The 24,050-nt window shown below is 34.8% G+C and overlaps 3 protein-coding genes across 3 annotated transcripts; 1 reads left to right on the forward strand and 2 right to left on the reverse strand.

Annotated features, from left to right (window-relative positions):
- Nucleotides 1-1,071: 1,071 nt before the first annotated feature.
- On the reverse strand, nucleotides 1,072-12,499 carry LOC114376667 (mediator of RNA polymerase II transcription subunit 15a-like). The gene is made up of 12 exons (XM_028334878.1): nucleotides 12,355-12,499; nucleotides 11,489-11,611; nucleotides 9,501-9,612; nucleotides 9,275-9,395; nucleotides 7,697-8,962; nucleotides 7,119-7,189; nucleotides 6,430-6,504; nucleotides 4,869-6,236; nucleotides 4,393-4,734; nucleotides 3,070-3,270; nucleotides 2,884-2,972; nucleotides 1,072-1,702 (listed from the first exon to the last, which is right to left on the reverse strand). Exons 2-12 carry the CDS (start codon nucleotides 11,596-11,598, stop codon nucleotides 1,498-1,500), a joined length of 3,960 nt encoding a protein of 1,319 aa, XP_028190679.1. The 5' UTR covers nucleotides 11,599-11,611; nucleotides 12,355-12,499; the 3' UTR covers nucleotides 1,072-1,497.
- Nucleotides 12,500-18,318: 5,819 nt separating this feature from the next.
- Nucleotides 18,319-20,178, reverse strand: LOC114375335 (pentatricopeptide repeat-containing protein At1g80550, mitochondrial-like). Its single transcript, XM_028333112.1, has 2 exons — nucleotides 20,038-20,178; nucleotides 18,319-19,935 (listed from the first exon to the last, which is right to left on the reverse strand). The coding sequence occupies exon 2, from the start codon at nucleotides 19,885-19,887 to the stop codon at nucleotides 18,550-18,552; it is 1,338 nt and encodes a 445-aa protein (XP_028188913.1). The 5' UTR covers nucleotides 19,888-19,935; nucleotides 20,038-20,178; the 3' UTR covers nucleotides 18,319-18,549.
- Nucleotides 19,758-23,809, forward strand: LOC114375336 (3-isopropylmalate dehydrogenase 2, chloroplastic-like). Its single transcript, XM_028333113.1, has 10 exons — nucleotides 19,758-19,894; nucleotides 20,106-20,563; nucleotides 20,798-20,873; nucleotides 20,998-21,086; nucleotides 21,948-22,034; nucleotides 22,585-22,701; nucleotides 22,834-22,941; nucleotides 23,078-23,131; nucleotides 23,212-23,364; nucleotides 23,499-23,809. The coding sequence occupies exons 2-10, from the start codon at nucleotides 20,114-20,116 to the stop codon at nucleotides 23,580-23,582; spliced, it is 1,218 nt and encodes a 405-aa protein (XP_028188914.1). The 5' UTR covers nucleotides 19,758-19,894; nucleotides 20,106-20,113; the 3' UTR covers nucleotides 23,583-23,809.
- Nucleotides 23,810-24,050: the final 241 nt, after the last annotated feature.

Below are 24,050 nucleotides of genomic sequence, written 5' to 3' on the forward strand. Positions count from 1 at the left end.
AAGCAGTATTTTTTGCACAAACATTGGGCGGTCGAGCAACCCGTTGCTTGTTTTTTGTTAAGATTTGAGAATGTTCTGGGCTACTTTGATACAAGCAGTAAAAAAACATAATCAGGCTGTAAAATAATAATAATAATAATAATAATAATAATAATAATAATATCCTTAAAAAAAGAATAAAAAATTCCTCAATGTGAATTACTTTGACAATTTATTTAAAAATATAATTTTTTAATAATATTATCCTATTATATACTACTATTAACATCTATAATAAAATTATTAATATTAATTTTATAATGATTTTTTTATAAATATATTTAAAATGACTTCTAATCAAATTTTATACCAATGGTTTACAGTGGAAAGAAGAAAGAAAAAAAAGATAGATATGATAAATTTTCTATTAGAAAAGAAAAAGAAAAATAGAAAGAAACTAAGATTTAAATAGAATGGAAGTAAACACATTAAATATTTTCCTTGTTTTACAGCTACACCATTAACTTTGATTTGACGTGCCGGCTTACAATTCCTTACAGCTACACCATTTACTTTAATACTACTTATGCATACAATGCCTTATACTGTGATATCGAAGTTGAACTTGAACCCAATGCACTAGTACTTAAATTTTAATTATGCAATAATACTCCACGGTAAAAAGTTGAACAACTTCATTTTAAGATTGAGAAAACAATCATTTATTATGCTAGTGTTTATCGATTAGGGTAAATAACTAGTTTCTTTTTTTTGACTGAAGGGTAAATAACTAGTTATCTTCTAACGTTTGGGCCACGCATTTAAAATTCTCATGGGCGAAACTAATGTGTGTCAGAGAGTACATCAAAATAAAGGAAAAGAAAATGCTCATAAAGAGATATACAGTACCTGGATCGTTACTTATTTTAATGAAGTAAACGTTAATTTTTAAATTTAAAAGTAAAATTACTTTTTTAAAAATAAAATGTAAAGTTATTTAAAACAAAATTACCGGATAGTATAATTTTAGTAACGGATAAGTAAATATACATATTTCTCATTATTAAACTCCTAATAACATCATTTTATGACTGAGTGATTCAATAATAAGTATTCATAACTCACTTCACATGAACAAGTTTTTTAAGATACATAACTAATCATAACTAACAATTTAATTATGAGCATCTGGAAGAATTGTTCTTATGCAGAAATTACGGGCCTAAACTGTTGAGCTACTATATTAGTTATGAACAAAGCCTTGGTGAAGGCAATTTGATTCAAGTCACACAAATCTACCACATATCTTAGGCAGCGGTAAATATCGCAATTTGAGATATAAATAAACAAGAAAATGGATACTAACGGAATACACAATTCACTGAAACGGAACCAATTTGACCTGATGCAAAATTGCTTTTCACCTGCACCCAAAAACTCCGATTCCAATGATTGACACAAGTTTTGGCAAATTTCAGAAGAAAAAAGATGTTTGTTTGCATGGAACGGCAAGGATCATCATGTGGTCAAGCAATTCTCCCAGGTCCCATACTTAGAGCTGAAACTCCCACCACCGCTCTGCTGTGCATGCTCAGAAATAACAGTGCGAGCACAAACATCCCAAGTCCTTGCTATCTCCCCAAGGGACATAGGTTGTGATAAACTTCGCAAGGATATGCTAAACCTTGACTTCGCTTTCACAGAAAGATCTTCATTCTCCTTACTGGGAAATATTCAATACCACTTACTTTTATTAGAAACAGAAGAATTCTCAGCAAATCTAAAATAAACTACGGAGAAAAGGTAAAGTGGTGCATTCTGTTTATCATATCTGTTTGGAAGGGGCATAAACGAATATTTCAGAGAATAATAAAAATTAATAATGGTCAGTCTCGTTAGCACATCAGAGTCTTATGTATCTTTCAGACAAAACATCTCCACATTTTTTTGCGTTAGATTTAAACTCAAATTCACATCTGCTATTTAAAAAGAGAAATTATAGTTTAAACCAATAGAGGATTAATTTGAGGCATAAATTAAACATGTTTTTCTAAAATCACCCATGTTCATTCGGAAGACGGATACATATTAAAACATTACTGACAGGTAAAATGGCCATGGTCTTTGCTATACATTTCTAAGAAGAAAATTTAATAGGGGTAGCATCTGTTGAGTAAAATAAGATAAAAACACACTTAAGGTGGTTCAGCATATGAAAAGTAGACAAATAGAAAGCCCTAAGAAGATACCCAGACAGTCAGAGGTGAAGGCAAGAAAGATGAAGAAAAACTGGGTAAAACCATAACAAAAGACTTTTTTTTAGACCTGAATGATTTGTGAACACGTGGTTTGTGACGTAACAAAATGAACTGAATTGATCAATATAACCCCAACTCCACCTAGTGGAAAAAAAAAACTTAGGTTGTCATAAAAAAACTTTTGATCTTTACATATGTTTTCTAATGCGAGGGCGAGCCCTGGTGCAGCGGTAAAGTTGTGCCTTGGTGACTTGTTGGTCATGGGTTCGAATCCGGAAACAGTCTCTTTGCATATGCAAGGGTAAGGCTGCGTACAACATCCCTCCCCCATACCTTCGCATAGCGAAGAGCCTCCGGGCAATGGGGTACGAAGTTTTTTTTATATGTTTTCTAATGCCTCATGATTCAGAATTTTAATCAATACAAGCAGAAGAAATTATAAGAGGCACCCTTCTGCATTATCTTCTTTACTCAGTCTGATATAATAGAGCAAACACATGTTTCATCAATGAAAAAACAAAATACAATCACCAAAAGAAGTTTTGTTTAGCGAGATAGCATTACATTTGTCCTTTTTATTGATAAATGCAAACATAGCAAATAAAAGTATAACACATACGAGATGCCAAAATACTCATTCTCTCACCTGGATTCAACTGGAAACTTGTCTAGGAGTATGGGGGAACAATTAGGATAATTTGTAGGAACAAGCAATCGCAAGGGTTGAATTGGTGACTGCATTGCAGTAAAACACAAATAAAGACAAAGTTTTATGACAAAAAGAATTAATAAATACTTGATATGCATATGGTTTAAGAGTTTTAAAGCCCACCATCTGTGCTGAAGCATATTGGGATTTTAAGCTCGGACTGAGAGCCACAGCATTGTAAGAACATTTGACAATGGTCCCTTCTGTCCCTTCAGCAGCAGCAGCAGCTGCCGTTGGATCAACTTCTTCGTTACTTATGTCTACTACTGTGTCAATAAGTCGCTGATTAACCTCCCTAATTTCTTCCAAAAGGGAATGATTAGCCTGCCATATAAGTCACATAAATTTCTAATCAGCAATCAAAGGCTGTGTAGAGCAAATCCATAAATTATAAAGTGTTCCAAATCCTCAGTGCAAACTTCAGAATAATTTCAAAGCCTAATATCTGACAAATCATTATGATAAAACAAATGTCAATAGCTAATCCAGATCATGCAAAATCCAAGACATTATATAATGAATCCAGTTGCTGTCCAGATCAACAATTTAAGACCTGCTACAAGAGTCACACGTAACAATAGGTTCTATGCTCTAACCTCATGCCACCCTTGATTATTATTCATAAATGGGGAGGATAATGGTTATTTGTAAAAACTGGAGAAATTATTAATCAAAATTCAAAAGAATTAAAGACTAACAACTCAACAACATGAATCAACCTAACCACTAACACTTTTTTTATGCTACTGCCTACCACCACTACTACTACAAATTTTCTTTTGATTGGTTGTGATTGCTATTATTTTACTAAATCATTCAGTATCTCTTGAATCTTTAAAATTAACATTTAACAACTAAATTCATCAAATTAATATCACAGATGAGTGTCTAATTCAGCAATTCCTATCTCAAAATTTGGACTAGATCCAGCAAAAATGTCCTGAAAAATCATAAACAAAGGTATAAACTACATTTTATCCTTTGATACATGTACAAAATACTGGTAGTTGCAAATAACTTACACTTTCATGAAATAAAACTGTGCATCAGTTCAAATATATCACCACATGTTTATTTCTTTCCACTTGCCCCACCTGGATCCTTGTTTATTGTGTTAAGTGTGTTTTTTTCAGGCATCAAATATTTGGTTGGTTGATGATATCATTAGTATGAAATCTACAATGCATTTTGATATATAGCCTCTAGATATATTTCACCATCTAAATGAGAACACGAAATTACACCTTTCTACATACTTCTATATTGAACTAGTAGCATTGTTTTTTGAGTCTGAATCCTTGTAGACAGAAAGGGTAAAAAAGTAATTACATAATGTGTTGGTGCATATGTCATTCATCATGTGTAGAAGCCCATTAATAAATTGCAATAGCAAGCCCAAAAAGGCATCGATGGTAAAAGATATCAATTATAAATAAAAATGAGTACCTCAATCCTCGGCATCTTGAATCTAGATGTTGCAGTTGAATCCAAATCAGAAGCCTCAGCAGCTAACTGCTTGATACTGTCATTCATGCTACCAGCAGAAGTTACAACATTCAAAGGTGTTGCATTGGTGTAGCGCTTCATCCTCCTAGTTCCATTGGCACCATCTTGGGTGATAAAATTTCTAGCCTGAAGACGACAATTAGTCATAGCAACCAAATCTTCGCCAACAGCAGCTCTGGATCCATTACCTGGAGCTGATCCTGCTATTCTATCGTTCATGCTGACAACTGAACCAATATCACTGACAGCAGAACTTAATGCTTTTGGTGACATTGATTTCACCTGGAATCATGATTGGACATAAATTTGTCAGTTGAACAATTATGGAAACCTTTATGTCGTTTATTTGTCAAATTCATAAAAAACTTAAAGGCCACAGCCACTGATCAGGCCAGCCTAAGATCCACTAGACTAACCGCTTTTATTAGGCGCTCAATAGGCTGCTCAGTAACAGTTGACTTTCCAGAAGTGGGTGCTAAAGAATTACCATGAGCACCATCAGGACCAGTGAACTCTGCAAGTAAAGGAGAGGCTGATATTCCAGGCGTTCCAATGGCAAGGGATTGACCAGGTGCTGCTGCACCCCCTGTTTGTTGATATCCAATATTTGCAGCATTTGAGATCGATGAAACACCAGAAATCAGCTTTTCAGAATCCCCTGGCATGGGAGATGGAGCCAAGGGAGGTGAAGGAGTGGGTACCCCAAAAGGTGAGTTAGCAGATTGCAGAGGGGTAGCAACTTTTGTGAGAGATGGAAGGTGGTTTTGTTGGTCAACCTGAGGAGATGAGTGTTGTGGAATCTGAGGAGATGTGGCCTGAAGGAGTTGAGGAGAAGAAACAGGAAAAGGACTCCCTTTCATCTGTTGATGGGGATAAGCTGAGCGTTGACTGGAAGTAAGATGCTGCTGAAAGACCCCTGGCTTAACACCGATTCCTTGCCTCATCTTTATGTCATTTGCATCATTCATTTGGTGAAGTTGTTGTATTTGATGTGTTGGCAACTGTGCAGGCAGCTGCTGCTTTGATGTCTGGTGTAACTGTTGTTGTTGCTGCTGCTGTTGCTGTTGCTGCTGTAACATCTGCTGTTGTTTTCTCTGCAACAATTGCCGCTGGTATTGTTGTTTTAACTGTTGATTCTGTAACATCTGTTGTTCCTGCTGTTGTTTTAGTTGCTGGTGTTGAAGCATACTAGAACCTGGCTGAAGGGGATTAAGATTTGGTTGGACTACATTAACCCCAGCTTGTGAAGATAAGGAGTTAACATTAGTTTGTTGAGGAGCACTAACAGGGTTTTGTTGAAGTGAGCTAACTGGAACCTGTTGCAGGGAGTTCACAGCATTTCCTGGTCCTGAATCTAAATTGGTACTTGGTTGCATTGAATTCATCTTACTCTGTTGTACTGTAGATACACCAGACAGAGAATTATGCTGCATGCCTGCCATATTATTCTGCTGCATTGTTGCTACAGAGCCTTGCATATTTGTTGTTTGCAACTGAGGGTTCATTTGATTTTCATGAGACTGCACTTGAGTAACTTGGGGTTGTGATTGTGGCATGGAATGCATATGAGGTGGGAGAAGATGTCCAGGCATGTTTTTCCTAGGTCTATTTGTATTTATAAAATTTATAATCTGCTTCTCATATGAATTCAGTTTCTCCTTGAAATTAGGTGAGATGTTGCTCTTGGAAACCTGAAGGAATGTTATAATTCGTTCCAACATCATTTTAAATACCTTCAGCTTTTCAAGTTGATCTGACTTGGGCTGTTGTGGAAGGGAATCATGCTGATAATGAAAAGATACAAGGTTAAACACAGTAAAAATAATGAGTAAAAACAAAAACAATAAAGGGTTTCAGGAAGGGTGATGACTTGATCAGCACACAGTGCAATCTCCAGAGTTTGCCATAATAATAATAATAATGGAAAAGGCTTCTTTATCCATAGAAGATATTAAAAATTTGCATGACTAAACATACCTGCTGAAGTTTACTAACTATTTTTTGATACATTTCATTCAACTCTGGCAAGTAACTTTCCTTCATAGATTTGATCTGCCAGTTAAAATCAACATAATAAAAAAAATAATGCATTAGAAACCTAGTAATATCTTGTGCGAGAAGATATGTACCATATTTCTGCTGAATAACTTGTATTAGGGCACCATATTTCTGCTCAATTTGACACCCAAGTGTAATTTTCTCAGTACAACTTGTACTGAATCATATATAATACAATTACTTTTGCTGATTAAAAACAAAATATCAACACAATCATATTTACAACTACTATGAGTCTTTCTCAATGCAAGCAACTAATGTCTAATAGAGGACAAAAACATAGTAATAAAAGAAATTAACTGCAGACAGAAAACCAAAAAATAAAAAACCTTTTTGGGTAAAGCACCAGTAGTTTCTACTGCTGCAGTACACATTTTTCAGAAATATTATGTGAAGGATGAGAGTCATCCGCATAAACATTGAACAGTATGGATTTAAGCAAAGTTCTCATTATTTTTCCAAGACTAGTGAAGAGTTCCATGTTCTTGCTGAAAATTTATCACAATAAAAGTCATCAATCTTCATTATTTTATTTTAGGGTTCATTTGACAAATATCTGTTCAACCCAATTTACTAAAAAAAAAGATGATGAGAAAATAGAATATTACCTTTTGATACACTTCTTCTTGCCAATCACCTCCACTTGACTGTCCAGTCTGTGCTGTTGAATCCAGAGAAGCTACAAAAGATATCTCATACATACATGAGCATTCAAGGCCAAAAAAGATGGTAACTTTTCACAAAGATACTTGCACAAAATAAATATTCAAGGCCAATCACCACAACTTTTAGTGTTTTAATGTTGTGATTTGTATCTTTAATTTTGTGACCTTGGTTTTTATTAGAGGGCTTAGACCATCTGATTCTTTTGTTGGGCAGACAGGGCTTAGACTTACATCTATAATGTATTTTGAATAAGAGTTATTCCAACGTCAGTAACAATTTCAAAGTTATGCTACCTATATATGTTTGAAATATAGTTTTTAAATAAGAGGGGGATCAATTACCAAAAAATAAATTAAAAAATAAGAGGGGATCTTATATTCCATGATTTGACCACACAATTTGTGTCTACCTTCTGTATGATCCAAGGTAGTAGGTAGGATCACAAATTTGATCACCTTAGAACCATCAATTGACCAAAGATAAAAGACACAGAAAAATGCATAGTAGCAATTTTACATACTGGATGAAGTTTCTGGAAGGGGTCTTTGTGATTGGTACAACTGCTTTTGTTGATCAAGAACATTTGATTGTTGAAGTAAGGGACCTGAGGCCTGAAGTCTTTGCTGCACATCTCGTTGCAAGGGATTTGGTTGCTGTTGCAAACCCAACTGTTGTTGCAATTGTGCAGGTTGAGATTGAATCTGTGGCATCAATTGCTGCTGTGGAGCCTGAGGCTGTGACTGCTGCACTTGAGATGGTAACAAATTTGATGCATTTTGCTGTGATTGTTGTAGCACGTGTGCAGAGTGCTGGCTTGTTTGCATGCCTGAGTTGCCAGATTGAGGTCCAAGGACCTGCTGTGGCTGTAACCCAGGGACATTATTACCCAGCTGTTGATGCATATTTGATAGGTTGTTTTGCTGATTTATTAACTGTTGCTGCTGCAGGTTTGAAAGATTATTCTGCTGAGTAAGTAACCTCTGTGGCTGCTGCAAATCACCAACATTATTTTGTGACCCAAGTATTTGGGTATGGTGCATGTTTGGTGCATTTGCCTGTGCCCCCATAAGCTGCTGCTGCTGCTGCTGTTGTGTAGGTAATATTGACTGTTGAGTCATCGGTGTTTGTTGTTGATGAATGATCGAAGTCTGTTGGTGTTGCTGTTGCCTGATAACTTGGGAGTGTTGCTGAAGCACAGACTGTGTTGATTGTTGATTATTAGACTGTTGATTGTGCTGAATGCTAGGTAGAGATGCTTGCATCATGGAAGGTTGCTGCATAACAGTTGATGTTTGGATGGCAGGTTGCTGAGAAGATTGCAACTGATTTGATTGTAGAAGATTCTGCTGCTGTTGTTGTTGTTGCTGCTGCTGCTGCTGCTGCTGCTGCTGCTGCTGTTGTTGTTGTTGGAGCTTCTGCCTCAAAAGTTGATGTTGCATTTGTTGCTGGTAGATATACTGCTGCGAATTTTGTGATTGCTGCTGTTGTTGTTGGGGAACAACCTGTTGCCTTCCTTGAATTTGTCTCTGGGAACCAGGAAACATATTTTGCATGTTGGAATTTTGGCTAATGGTGCTCCCCACCGAATTCTGACCAGGAATATTCTGCATGTTGGGATTATTCTGCCCAACATTTTGGATGGGAGCCTGGGCTATATTCGAAGGTTGAGACGCAATACTATTTTGAATGTTCTGAGGTAGAAGCTGTTGACGGTTCGGAGGTTGATTGGGCATAGGAATAGGATGTTGCTGCCCTGGATTATGAACTTGAGGTGGAATACCAAGTCCTATTAAATAAATAATGATTGACGTAAGAGAAACCCCCCAAAAAAAGTACAATATAACATCAGGATCCAAATGAACTGTTAACAACACAAGAATGATATCAATGTAAAAAATTTAAAGGAAGAAAGATTCAAGACAAACAACAAGGATCATATAGCAGAGGAAAAACAAAAATGTTAATGATATTTGATATTTCAAATCAATAGAAAACAATACAGTCCCAACAACTTAAGCTGAAAAACTTGAAATAACTCGGAGTTAGATACTGTCAGAATGAGAATACTACCACTATGCCAGGGTTCCTAAATGCTAACCTGGATCAGGAGGTTTATTACTAGGGCCACCTTGATTTGTAGGTAAGTTGGGGGCCATGGAGCCCTGGGATTTAGTCTCCATCGTAAGCATCTTCAAAGATATTTTCCGTAGATAATCAGACTGAAATTAGAGAATACCACATTAAATCTTCAATCTTTCATATTGTATATGTCTGTATACATAACCATAAATTGATAAATCTGAAATTAGAAATTAGAAATGTACCTGGCTTGTTGCAGCAGTAAAAATCTTCTCTTCAAACCTTTGAGCAATCTTCTGAAGTTCATGCAATCCCTCTTGACCAGTAACAGGAAGATGTCTTTTTAATGTGTCCATTCTATAAAAAATGAAAAACAGCTGTTTGGTGACTAAATAATACAAATTATTGAAATTTTATGGTAATTACAATCCTCAAATGTTACAGGATTGTAGCATGTAAGAAGACCTCATTGAAATCAAACTATTCAGAAAAATAATATAGTAGAATGGGTGTCAGAAACTTCTAAAACACAAAACATAAGAAAAAGAAATCCTACAGAAAAATAATATAGTACTATAGTTTTCTACTAAACATCCATTTGCCACACATTCCATGAAGAGAAAATAAGTATAACCTCCGTCATAAGGGAGCAAAATACACAATCCTAATCAGTATTCAGAAAAAACACACTCCTCTTTGAAAATAATGGCAGTAACCTCCAACCAAACACACCAAAGGCTAGCAAATATAGGGCATGGAAAAAATAAACCTTGTTCATACTCCTCCTTTGAGACCTCTAAAATAGTAAAATGAATAAGCAAGTGCCCCATATTCTAAGGCACCCGTGATAGCAAAAGTTCGTTCCGACACATTGTGCAATACAACTCCAAATGATCGAAAAACACTAAAGTTGTACACGTTGGTGACATGGTGTTTAACACTCAAGTATGATAATGTCCCACCCCAAGGTGTTAAACTCAAGATCCTACCTGGGATTAGGAGGGGGTGAAAACTCATAACTCAGGGATTGTAACTCACATCGGAAGATCCTATGTTTCTACCTAAAATACTTATAAATAATACATATGCAAACTTAAATAGGAAATTCATTATAATAGATTGATAGACAGAGAGAATTAAAATTCATAATTCTGAAAATTCATAACATAATAGATTAATACATAATTCATGAAAGTTTATAACAAAATAGATTGATAGAATCAAAATTCATAATAAGTCAAAGATAATGTTAGAAAAATATGAAAATAAATGGCTAATTAAATAAATATTCAGCGCTCCAGCCTCTGTAAGAGAAACCAAAAAATAGAATTAAAAGATGGAAAAAAGTGAGATAAGATGAGAGTGACTGAGTCACTGAGTGAGAGAGACCCAAGCTGGGTAGCAGAGGCACAACTGAATGCTGGGTAGCAGAGGCACAACTGAATGCTGGCTAGCAGAAGCACAACCAAATGGTGGGTAGCAGAGATGCTACCAAATGCTGTGTAACGAAGGCTGACCTTGAGAAAATGAGAAGAAATATGCTGGGAATCCAGGACGTTGGGTAACAGGTGCAATAACCGGCAACAGCAGTGACAACGTGGAAGCACTAATGGCATGAGGTGGAGCTTTGGCAGTTGTGAAGAAGGAGAGATCCAATGGTGCATGATTGAGTGATTTTCGAATGGGATTTAGGTCGTGAATGGCAGGAAACATTTCATCAAAGGAGAAAAAAAGGGTAATTTATAGTTGTGCTCCACTTTGCTGGGATCGACGATCCCATGATTGAACTTGGTAAATCACAGTCCTAGAGTGATCTCACCCTCTCGCGATTTGGCTAGCAGGGGTCCTTTGACGTGTCATCATACGGCCTTACGAGGCAGATCATGATTTTAACTACACGGTCCCACTAACCCATCTAATAAGCACGTGCCACACTGACATGCATACACTTTGATTATGATTATGAATTTATGATATTGAAAATATCAATGTTGAGCAGTGATTCAAATAAACATTTGTTTTGAGAAAAATTAGAGCACAAGTTTCATAATTTATTTGCATTGTTTAAGTTCTTTCACATACACTCATCTATCATTTCTTGTAGAAAAGACAACCAGAATCCTCACGGAAATGTTGCCAATGTATGAAATCAGTGATTTATATCTGATGTGAAACGTTAATAAAAAAAATTACAAAATTATATCCGTGATACAATATTAAAACTAAATCTTACATTTTGTTAACAATTCTTTGGCGTGACTCATGATGCAGTCCACCTCTCCAATCACTAGTATCCATATTGGCTTCAGTGCCTTGATTAGGTCTCCAATTATTGTTATCCATCAAATTTAATAAACTGAAACACCAAAAACAGAATATTCTTGTCAAATCGGATTTCGAAAGGAACGTATAAAGGATGAATATATAAATGTATGAAAAACTAAGAAGATAATCAATAGAAATCATTGGTTTTCACAGAGCCAAACCGCCCATCCATAAATATCAGTCACAGCAACAGCTAAGCAAACCAAATAATTTTTCCCTCGACAGACAAGGGTTTATACGACTTAGAATGTCAATTTACCATGCTTAAACCTAGGATGCATGCAACAACAACAACAACAACAAAGCCTTATCCCACTATGTGAGGTCGGCTACATGGATTACATGACGTCACTCACAGTTAAAAACCAAACTTTCAGAGATATTATTGAGTCTAAGGTCTCCCTTGACGAAAACCTAAGGATGCATGCAAAAGTAATAATTCCTACCGAAGAACAAAATGGCTTGTCTAGTAATTAATTTTGGAAGCAAAGGACAAAATTCCAATATTAGATTCTGCATTCCCTCATTTTTGTTCCTATCTAGAAATCCGTTCTCCAAAATTGGCTTCAATGAACGATGTACCGTTCTAGTTTCCTTCAAAGAAATCGAGTCCTATTGAATCCCAATGATTCGAATTTAGAACGAAATATGCCTCTTTCCGACTCGGCCTTTCAATTAAGACGTTAGCAATCACGGTGAATGCAACAATAAGCTTTTTTTTTTTTTCTGAGCAAGATCAACGACGAGAGATAGAGTGTGAGAGAGAAAGCGAACCTGATCGTGGCTGGCAAATGGTGGTTGCGAATTTTCCGGCGGTGGCGTGAGCAGTGTTACCGGTTGCGTATCTGACTCGTGAACTTGGGAGGGAACTTAGGCGTGGGAGACAAGGCCTATTTATCAGTGAAGCCTTCCAACTTGTGTAAATTTCTTTATTTTTATTTGGTTTAATTGCAAATTTAATTTTTTATTTGTCTCTTTTTATAATTTAACGAGTCACTCATTTTTTCTGCAATTCCATAATTTTAGTTCTTACTCACGAATCTTAATTCATATTGTTATTGGGCATGGACTGGCACATATTTTAATTTCATGTACTTAGCTAACGTTCAACCAAAGTACGAAACGTGATCGTTAATATTTAATTTCGAAACTAAAAACTAAAATAATAAGATTAAAAAAATGAAAAAACTCAATTGATGAGTTAAAGAGAGACTAAATTAAAAATATGAAACAAATAAGAAACTAAATTTGGAATTAAACTTTCTTATTTTTATTATTAAATAAAATGATAAGCTTTGCTTTAAATTAATCGTCTTGACCTTAATCTAACAATGATGTCAAATCAACTTAATTTATTCATTAAGTTAAATTTGTTGTCCTTTCAAAAAAAAAGTCAAATTTATTTACTTATAGCTCTAAAGTAAAATATATGAGAAATTATAGTTATCATTTAAAATATTTTTCTTCTGTCAGACGAGTTAGGTGTAAATTTTTTAAAAATAAAAGGTTTTACTTGTAAAAATCAATTTACTTAAATAACTATATAGTTTTATTACCCATGCATTACATAAAAAAATTCTATTAAAAAAACATAAAAAATTCTTCCAAAAATAAATGCTTCTTCTATTAAAAATAATATGCACAATTTATTTCTTAAATGTAATTTTTTAAAATGAGTGTTAAAGTAGAATAATTTTCTGGTAGAGAAAAAAACACTCCCTCATTCCATTCTTGGAAAACCCAAGTATCCATTTACATGTTGCTTCTCCAATAAGCCATCCAGAACCTACCAAACCTCATTGACTTTTAATTGACCCATCAGTATTAATTAAGACTAATCCAACCCTCCATAGATGGTCTCCATCTAACGATAACCATGTTTTTTGAGCTGGCATTCAATGGATCAATGTTGCCACTCGGGATGCGATACGAGTTAGTGGGTCCAAATTGAACCCCAAAGCTTAAACACTCGAATAAACGTATCACCATGTTCTTGCTTATTGTGCCATACGCACATGTAGTAGTAAGCAATAGTCCATAGATTTGGTCAGATTCTATTTTTTTAGTTTATATTCATGTCACCAATGATTATTACGATTATTTAACTGTGTAATCATACTTATTATTTCTATTTGAATTGTTAAAGAGAAAAATAAGAAATAAAATATTTCTTTAATTAATTACCAAATAAAATTATATTTGTCTTTTTTATAAGAGAATACATCCTTTGATATTCATATAACACATGATCAAAAAATGGATTTAATACAAGATAATTAGTTTCTTAAATTAGGTGTTATATGTTTTAAATGATTTTTAATATATTTGTCCTTGCTTAACTTTATTTGATTAATGTAGAATCAATCACTTGTGTAACAAAAAAAATATAATGTGTCCAAAAAATATTTATTGATATCAAGGCAAATTTGAGACTAATGAATTATCTAAACCAAATTTTGGTTAAATTTAGAAAGAGACAAAATGATGAAAATCAAAATGTACCATTTGGAGAAGATATTACTTATTATCCATAATGAAGAGTGTGAGGTTGTCAATGTAACTAGGATTCTAAGTAGGGATAGAAATGGATTAGACCGCCTATCAAGAGTCTTTGGTCTGTATTAAGATTTGACCTTGTCTGACTTGTTTATTATAAATATCACGTTTAAGTTTTTTGAAAATCAGGTCACACTCAAGCTTAAAAAAACTATTAGGCTTATCAAACTTACCTATTTAATATATATATTAAAACTTGAAAGACATAAATCAATCTTTTAAAAAAGAAAAAAATAAGACAAAAATTTACCAATAATTCTTATTTAATCTGTCTTGGTTCTTATTTCTTATTTATTTTAGTATTTGACATCAAGACTAAATTATCGAATGAAACTTGTGATATTTTACTTAGTTTGCTTATTCTATTTATAATATTTTGTTCAATACTTAAAGTATTTTGATTATAATTTTTACTTGAGTCATTGTGATTACTGAATTTTAATCTTATATTAAAGTGTTCTAATTAATATTCACACACAAATTAAAAGAAATATATGTATCTTTCTTTATATTAAATTAAAAAAAAGTATTATACTAATTCTCAAAGTTTCATTATATAGTCATTAAATTTTCTTCATATATAATATTTATTGTAAAATAATTTTTTAATAAATTTATAGATCAAGTCAGACTTTTAAATAAGTTAGATCAAACATAAAAAATCAATAATAAATAAATAAGTTAAACTAAATTTAATATTTTTAATTTTTAATTCAAACCTAATCAAACTCTGGTTAATCTCTTTCCACCCTTGATTCTAAGGAAGGAAAAAGACTATTCTAGAAATATCCCAAGAAAATATCTAAAAGAAACTAATTACTGACCATTTCATTCATCGTCGAAACCTTACAAGTGTAGCCAATAAATAGGCTAGCTACAATGGTCCTCTTTTTTTTGTTTCCAACAAGGCAGCTACAACGGTCCAATAATCTATGCTAGACACTTGGCATGATCAAGGCTTTTAGGGAAATAAATAAACACAACAAAACACAGTTGATCAGAGTCAAACGGGCTTGGACACATAGTCTTTGCTCCATATGGGCTTAGTGTTTGGGCCTGGTAGGGCGGGCCTCAATATCATTGTCGCACAACATTCTTGGATACAAGGTGACAACCCCATGGCAAAATTTTCCTCAGAGGGTCCATCTAGAAAGTATTTACTAAACAAAGTCTTTTTTTAAATTATTTATAAAAGGGGTTCGTTTTTACAAGGAAGCCACAGAAGCTACTAGTGATATAGGCTTTTTCTGCATGCCGCCATTCTCATTGACGAATCTGGTGACGTGAAGAGCAGCTTGCAGAGGCAGCAGGTTACAGGAGGCCAGCATATATCGCTATTACTAATTGCGAGGATAGCTTGCTGTGTTTCACTCCTAGTTATATGCGATATATATTTCTTATGAACAGTTTTTATATAGCTTTTTCTGAGCATAAATAGTTTTTATGTATTCTGTTATTAATATTATAAAAAAATTATTTGTGTTAATAGGTATTGAGCTTAAGTTAGTTAGTATGAAAATATTATCACGTAAATATTTTTAAGGTAGAAAAAACATCAACAAAGGCTTATAAATAATTAATTATAATAAAAATAACTTCAAAATAAAATTTCTAATTACAAAAATTAATACACAAACTTCAGCTTAAAATTTTATTCTAACAAAAAAAATAATTACTTCAAAAAAATAATTTGTGAATGATAAAAATAAAAAAAAAATCTATTTGTTTGCTCTATTAAACTTAAACTAGACATTAAAAATTATTACTCCAATTAAATAATTTTTGGATAATTCCTTAACTCCTAAAACTGGAAGGGAATCATGTAAATATTTTTAAGGCAGAAAAAACATTAACAAAGGCTTATAAATAATTAATCGTAATAAAATCATTAATTAATTATAAGCCTTTGTTGATGTTTTTTCTGCCTTAAAAATATTACATGATTCCCTTCCAGTTTTAGAAGTTAAGTAATTATCCAAAAATTATTTAATTGGAGTAATAATTTTTAATGTCTAGTTTAAGTTTAATAGACCAAGCAAATAATTTATTTTTTTTATCATTCACAAAGTATTTTTTTGAAGTAATTATTTTTTTTTGTTAGAATAAAATTTTAAGCTGAAGTTTGTGTATTAATTTTTGTAATTAGAATTTTTATTTTAAAGTTATTTTTATTACAATTAATTATTTATAAGTCTTTGTTGATGTTTTTTCTACCTTAAAAATATTTACGTGAGAATATTTTCATACTAACTAACTTTAGCTAAGAATACCTATTAACACAAATAATTTTTTTATAATATTAATAACAGAATACATAAAAACTATTTATGCTCAGAAAAAACTATATATCGCAGGTCCTAGGAGCGAAACACCGCAAGCTATTATCGCAATTAGTAATAGCGATATATATTGACCTCGCCAATAAGAATGATGACATGCAGGAAAAGCCTATATTGCCAGTAGCTTCTACAGCTTCCTTGTAAAAACGAACCCTTTTTATAAAAAGTTTAAAAAGAGACCCTATTTAGTAAATACTTTTTAAATGGAACCCTCTGAGGGAAATTTACCAAGCCATCCAATCCAATATTTCTGAAATAGGTGTTAGCCTAAAGCTTTGAGGCTTATCAAAATTTGATGAGTAAAAAAAGAAAATAAAAGAAGGGCACAAACTTTAAACGTATGCAAGAGCTAAAGTAGATATCAAATGTAGATGAGGTTGCAAAATAGTTGATGACGGATTAAAACCAACTCTTCAAAAATTTTGAAGTTGGAGTTTAGTGTTTAAACAGGTCGAATTTTTTTTGTTCCAGATGCTACCCACCAAATGTCCCAATAGTGGATGGTTCTCCAACCATCTATTAGAAATTCTGAAGTGTCCTTGGAGAGGATATTATCATATTAACGTTGTCCATTTTAAATGGCTAGGGAGATCCTTTGTCTTTAATAAAACTTTGATTGTGCTTATTCCCAAAAACAAGAACCAACCAATGCAAGTGAATACTCCAATGTTTTTCTAGTGTTTAATGAATTGTAGATAGGAAACCTAAATGCCACGGTTGACTCATAAGAAAGTCATGGGATAACCTGACCTCGTCATCGAGATAGGAAAAGGTAACAGTCTTCGGAGATTCGGAACCTGCATACGTTTGCTGCAGTGACATCATGCACTGCTTAAGAGAAAATGCAGTAAACAAAATTCCATATTTCCTTGTCTAATCGCCTCTTTGCCGTTAAGTCCCTCTTTGGTACTGTTTTTTGCTGATTCCTTGATATCCACCATATGAGACTGTTTCCCAAGAGCCTATTCGTCTTTGCAACTTGGTTTTCTAAATTGTTACAAAAACCATTTTGGGTGTCGTGTTTTTTTTTTTTTGCTTTAATATATTTTGGCAATTTAAAATCAGAAGAAATTATATTTAAAATTTAAATTCCAAAATCAAATTATGGTGCTAAAAACAACCACAAATCATGAAATAGACGGTCACATCACAATCTTAATTATTGTCATCATGCCAATGCGACTAAAATATCATTTTTTAAATTTGAGATATTAAAAAATACAAATTTTATTTTGGGAGACCAAAACCAAAAGCATCTCAAATTTGAGATATAAAAAAACTATTGAAGTCTGAATATAAAAGCATAGATCACATATTATTTCTCTTTTCCCTCAAACGAACGGACCGTGAATGAAGTCCCTCATCGGACCTACCCATAGGCCATTGCACATTATAGATGCAGGGTTTGGGATTTGCCACAATAAGTAAAAAGGGTTGCTTGGCCTAATGATAAGCTCTCAATCCAATAATAAGCATTGGTTTAGAAAGTTTTGTCCAATTAGAACTTAGGCACACAGTATCCCCAAGTTTTGTTTGCTGTTTTCTCTAGTTGACTCTTAATAGTTAATAGTTGTACTACAGTTTGACCATAGACACTTTCCCAACCTGTTCAAATCGGCACAGCATTAGAAAAACAAGGTCCACAAAACAAGAACAAAAGCTCCATGGAGAAGAAATGGACTGAGTTTGAGGTTGAGAATTATCACCGTGTCTTGAAATGTGAAGGTGAAGATAGTTTCCCAATAGCAAATACAGAGGTGACAACTGCTATCAGAATGATCATATAATTATTGCTGGTGTGATGGTTCGAAACTTTAATAGCAATACTATGTTGATCTGCTAATGGAATCAAATATGTTTGTAAACTGAACAAAGGAAGCAGAAAGAACAAAAAAGCAAACAAAACAAGAAAAAAAAAGAAGGGCGGCGGAAGGGAGAGAACAGTGTGTTAGGATTCAAAGAGTGATTATTTCAAAATTGATGGATATAAGATAAGGATAAGTAATGTTATCTACATGCAAAAGATTTCTCACAGACTATAAGCCACTTAAGTTGTACAATATCTAGATCTAGACTAGTAGTGTTGTGTCTGTATGGTATTTTGAGATTCATCAGCAGCCAACAGCTTTGTCCCCAACTCTTTCCTTGGTTTAGGTGAAAGTCCTTTGGCTAACATCTCCTCATCATACTTCCTAGCCATATCTATGAGGGCCTTGTCCACAAGAGCATCTATCAAGGCATTGTAAGCCGCAGCATCAGGACTACACCCAAGTTGCTTCATCTTATTCCACACCATAAAAACCGGGCGAAGAAACCCCCACCTCCCAAACTTGTTGAGGAGCATGACATAGGTGTCCATGGTGGGCCTAACCCCACTCTCCACCATCTCATCAAACATAGCAAGTATCTGTTTAGGCTTCTCCATGGAGGCAAAAAAACAATGGTAAGAAACGGCAGTGGGGTGGCAGCCATCGCTGGGCATGATGGTTCGGAGTAACGCAAGTGCCTCCTTGTGTCTATAGCAATCACACAGAAGCCTAATCAAGGTGTTGTAAGTGACAACAGTGGGTTTGATACCCAACTCCTTCATTTCACGGAAAACCCTAATTGAAAAATCAACTCCATGGGATAGACCAATGGCTCGAATGACAATGTTATAAACCACAACATCTAATTTGAAACCTTTTTTTTTAATCTCCTTGAACAATTTCACAGCCTTCCAAGGTTTCCCACCTTTGCAGAGAATATCCATGTAAATTGAATAAGAGTGCAAGTCCTTGTGAACCCCTTTTTTGTCCATTTCCTCCCAGAACTCGTTGCACTTGCTCCACCACCCCAATTTGAACCAGCCGCGGAGAACCATGTTGTGGATCTTGGTGTTGCCGATTGGGTCGACGCTGAGGGTCACGCGGTTGTCGTTTCCGAAGAGCAAGTCCTGAGCCTCGAGGACGTGTTTGTACTCGCAGAGGGCGTCGAGGAGGTTGGAGAAGGAGGTGTGGTCCTTGAGGTTGAATTCACCGAGGCGATTGAAGGTGTCGATGGCGTCGTTGACGGAGTGGGCGGAGACGTAGCGCTTGAACATGAGGCGGAAGGTGGCGTGGTTGGGGGGAGAGGAGGGGTGGGCGTTCATGCGGCGAATGAGGTCCCAGCAGAGCTTGAACTCGAAGAACTTACCGAGAATGTCGAGCATGAGGTTGAAGGTGTCGGTGGAGTGATGGAACTGGGAGTGGGACTCTTCTACCCAGTTGAAGAACTCGAGGGCGCGCTTCCAGTCATTGTTGAAGGAGAGGAGCGTTTGCCGAACGGTGGCGTCATCGGGAGGAGGTGTGGTTGTGGCTGTGGCTGTGGATAGATGCCATTGAAAGGGTCGAAGGAGACTTGAACGTGAAATGGAAATCAACCCACGACGCATCTTTCCGGTCCTCTTCTCTCTCTCACTCAATGCGTCTGCGTCTTCATTCTAACCTTGATATATTTTCTCTCTTTAATATATATATATAACAAATGAAACTGTAAAATTGTGAGAGTTAATAATCCGAAACTAGGTTAAATATAACCTTACCTAAATACTAGAGGGAAAGAAAGATAGAAGTTGAGCTGAGTGAGTCACAGTTGTTCTCATTGAAGCAGAAGAAGAAATGGCGGCTTCTCTGCAACTGTTCCAATGCAAACTAGCGAGACCCTTTCGGTCCTTCCCTTTGCGAAGGTCAACTCCCCCTCTGAGTCTGAGGTGTTGCGCTTCGCCCCCTTCTTCCTACAGCATCACTCTCATTCCCGGCGATGGTATCGGCCCCGAAATCATCTCTGTGGCCAAAGACGTTCTTGTCCTCGTGGGTTCTCTCGAAGGGATCAAATTCGAGTTCCAAGAGGTTCTTATGGGTGGAGCTGCATTGGATGCCACCGGAGTCCCTTTACCCGATGATACCCTTTCTGCCGCTAAGCAATCTCATGCCGTTTTGCTTGGTGCTGTTGGAGGTTATAAATGGGATAAGAACGAGAAACATCTCAAGCCTGAGACTGGCTTGCTTCAGATACGTAAAGAGCTTGGAGTATTTGCAAATCTTAGACCAGCTACCGTATACTCTCCGGTAAAAATATTTTCTTCATACTGCATTTTCTCATTCAATACAGTTAAGGTCAAGGATAAACACATTCTCGAACAATTAATTGGTTGAAATTTATTAGAAAAAATTACATATCCCTGCTTTGCTTGTTGTCCCTTGGAACGGAAGACGGACAGATCAGGAAAATCTTAGGGATGTATTTTATGATATGGTAACAGTGTGCAAAGTAATTTTAATTTGTGTTATATTCTTCGGTAGTTAGTGGATGCTTCAACTTTGAAGAGAGAGGTTGCTGAAGGGGTCGATATCATGCTTATAAGGGAACTCACTGGAGGTCTGTGGTGTTCTGATTCTGCTTTCGTGTTCCTATATAATATTTAAATTTTGAAATGTGATTTCTTCATCTATTTTTCTTTAACTGGACTTAGTCTTGTGGCTGCTGCTCTGTTATTATTTAGGTATCTATTTTGGAGAACCCAGGGGCTTTGGCACCAATGAAAATGGTGAAGAGATTGGCTTTAATACTGAGATTTATGCTACACATGAGGTATCTTACTATTATAAGATGATTCTATTACACATGAGCTATAAAATATATATGAATTACAACAGATCAATGAAGGTTGATGAAGGCTTTGAAGCATCCACTTGTATATTTCCATGAAAGAGAACTCGTGTGAAGGATTTGAGCGGAGTTTCTTGTTGTACAATCATTCCAAATGATTTGATATTGATTAAATGATGGCCAGTTATGATGGAAATTGAAAAATATCTCTAATTTGACTAAAAGCCAAAGCCGGGGTATCTTTAAGATCTTTAATTAAAACAGGTAAAATTGTGTTAGGAGTTAGGTGAGATGGAAGAGGAAGTTAGTTAAGACAGTTAGGATATTAGTTAGTTAGTCAAGGAGTGAGGTAAAAAATAGAGGAAGGGGATTCATTCATTTGTGCTTTGCTCTTTGTGAAAGGAGGCATCCTCTATGAAGAGGAAATATTTAGACGAGAGATCTCTCTCCTTTGTTCTGTAATTCAATAAAATCTGTTTCTTTTACCCATTTCTATTCTAGGGTCGTAACACATTGTCTACAAGGAAGGATGTATAGTGTGTTTTGTTTAAACTTTAAATTCATTTTTAGCATAATTGATTAAAAAATCATGTGTTAAACTGAAGCAACAAATACTAGCTTGAGCTTTTGCATGGTGTCACCATGATTTTGTGGACTAGAACTAGAATCTATTGTCACTTGTTATCCAAACTCACTAGGAATGTACTATATGCAGATGCAGATTTCACCTTTTTCTTTCCCTTTAAAGGGACTTTTAGTTTTCTTCTGGAGCTGTTTCTTTAACAAATTTCTGTATTATCTCTGGATCTATGACTGTGTGATCAATAATAATTGGTATAACAGATAGATCGCATAGCTCATTTTGCATTTAAGGTTGCTCAGAAGCGTTGTGGGAAACTTTGTTCTGTTGACAAAGCCAATGTACTAGAGGTATGTATTGCTGGATTACCTCATGAAACTTATTCAGGGATACTGTGATGTTTTTGTATGATGTGTACACAAAAAAAAAGAGTTAATGGCAGATGCCTTCCAAGTTCCAATTGAATATGGCCTTGTTTGATATAATGAGAAAACTAGTGCTATTCTATACTTACATTTTCTAACTCTAGAATCTAGTTGCATGCCTCAAATTGCTTAAACTGGAAATTGGAAGATTCAATCATGCTGCAAAGAAAATGCCTCTCAGTTGTTTTGTCTTATTTAAGATTCTGCTTAGATTAGGTGTTCCAGATATCTTTCAAGACAACTTCAGTATAAAACATGGCCACACTCTTTCTGTTAACATTTTTATATTTCTCCAAAAAATGCAATGTTCTATTGACCTATATTTGTAAATAGTTAATGACCTATATATGGAATTTCCTCACTCACTGAATATTTAAAATTTGTGCATGCTTTGGATACTTGGGGGAATGAACAAGAAGATACTAGTGGCGTATTTAGGTCCAGTTCCTATACTTACTATATTTGAGTTCTCCAGGCATCAATGTTATGGAGAAAGAGATTTTTGGCAATAGCGCAAGAATATCCTGATGTTGAGCTCTCACATATGTATGTTGATAATGCTTCAATGCAACTAATTCGCAATCCAAAACAGGTTTGCTCATGGAATAATTTAGTGTAATTTATCTTTCATTTTACTTATGGCTATGCAAATTTATATTCACAAACAAAAAATCTTTTGATGGTTAAAATGCAAGTGCTACAATATCTAACTCTGAAATTTCAGTTTGACACCATGGTGACAAACAACATTTTTGGCGATATATTATCAGATGAGGCTTCAATGGTCACTGGAAGTATTGGGATGCTTCCTTCTGCTAGCCTTGGGGCTTCGGTATGAAAAAAATATACACAATCAATTATGATATAAATTATGAGCATGTTTCTCAATTTTATTTTGCAATTTGTGCTATGTTATGTGGCAAATAACTTCATTGATTTCACTGAGTTTTGGATTTTTATTGGATCAGGGACCTGGACTTTTTGAACCCATACATGGTTCTGCACCTGATATTGCCGGACAGGTTGGTGTCTTTTATTTCCGTTTTTTTCATTTGCTTTGACTGCCGGCATGCTTAACAACAGCACAATTATTTATGCACAGGACAAGGCAAATCCATTTGCTACTGTTCTTAGTGCTGCTATGCTTTTGAGGTATGGCCTAGGAGAAGAAAAGGCAGCTAAAAGAATAGAGAATGCAGTGGTGGACACTTTGAACAGGGGATTTCGAACTGGTGACATATATTCTGCAGGAACAGTAAGTATATCTTTCATTAATGTTGAAAAGACTTCGGTCCTTTTTTAATCACACTTCATATTATTTTCTCTTTGATTAATTATTGGAATTATTTTGCTGAGTAAACTTGATGTTTGGATTGTGTATTGATGCAGAAGCTGGTAGGATGCAAACAGTTAGGTGAAGAGATACTGAAGTCAGTTGAATCTAACGTTCATGCTGGTGCTGCTACAGTGTGATCTCGAGACCAACTCGCCATAGAACTTTGGATTCTGGTTTTTATCCTGGAGATCACTATGACTGCCAAAGCTGAGAAAATCTCCCTAATTTGGCTTCCTTCTGCGTCATGTATTTTGTCACGAGTGTCTACTACTATGCATATATGATATATGAATGTAACCCTTTGCTTAGAGGTGTGATCAAACAATGAGACATCATTAATTAAAATTGTTTTGCAGCGCCGAAATATCCTCATGCCAGATGTCTTAAATTATCCAAGTGAAATAGAAAGAAATACCAGCTACACTCTTTTAACACTTTTTTTTTTTATGATTTAGCTATCATTTATTAAAAATTATTAAATTTGGTTGGTCTCACTTTTAAATGAGAGATGATCATTAAATAAAATAAGAAATGAGATTTACTAAAATTGATGATTTTTAATAAACTAAAAAAAAACGTTATAAAGAGTGTAGGAGAGAGTGGTT

The sequence above is a fragment of the Glycine soja genome, chromosome 11 (genome assembly GCF_004193775.1).
Source record: "Glycine soja cultivar W05 chromosome 11, ASM419377v2, whole genome shotgun sequence".
NCBI lineage: Eukaryota > Viridiplantae > Streptophyta > Magnoliopsida > Fabales > Fabaceae > Glycine > Glycine soja.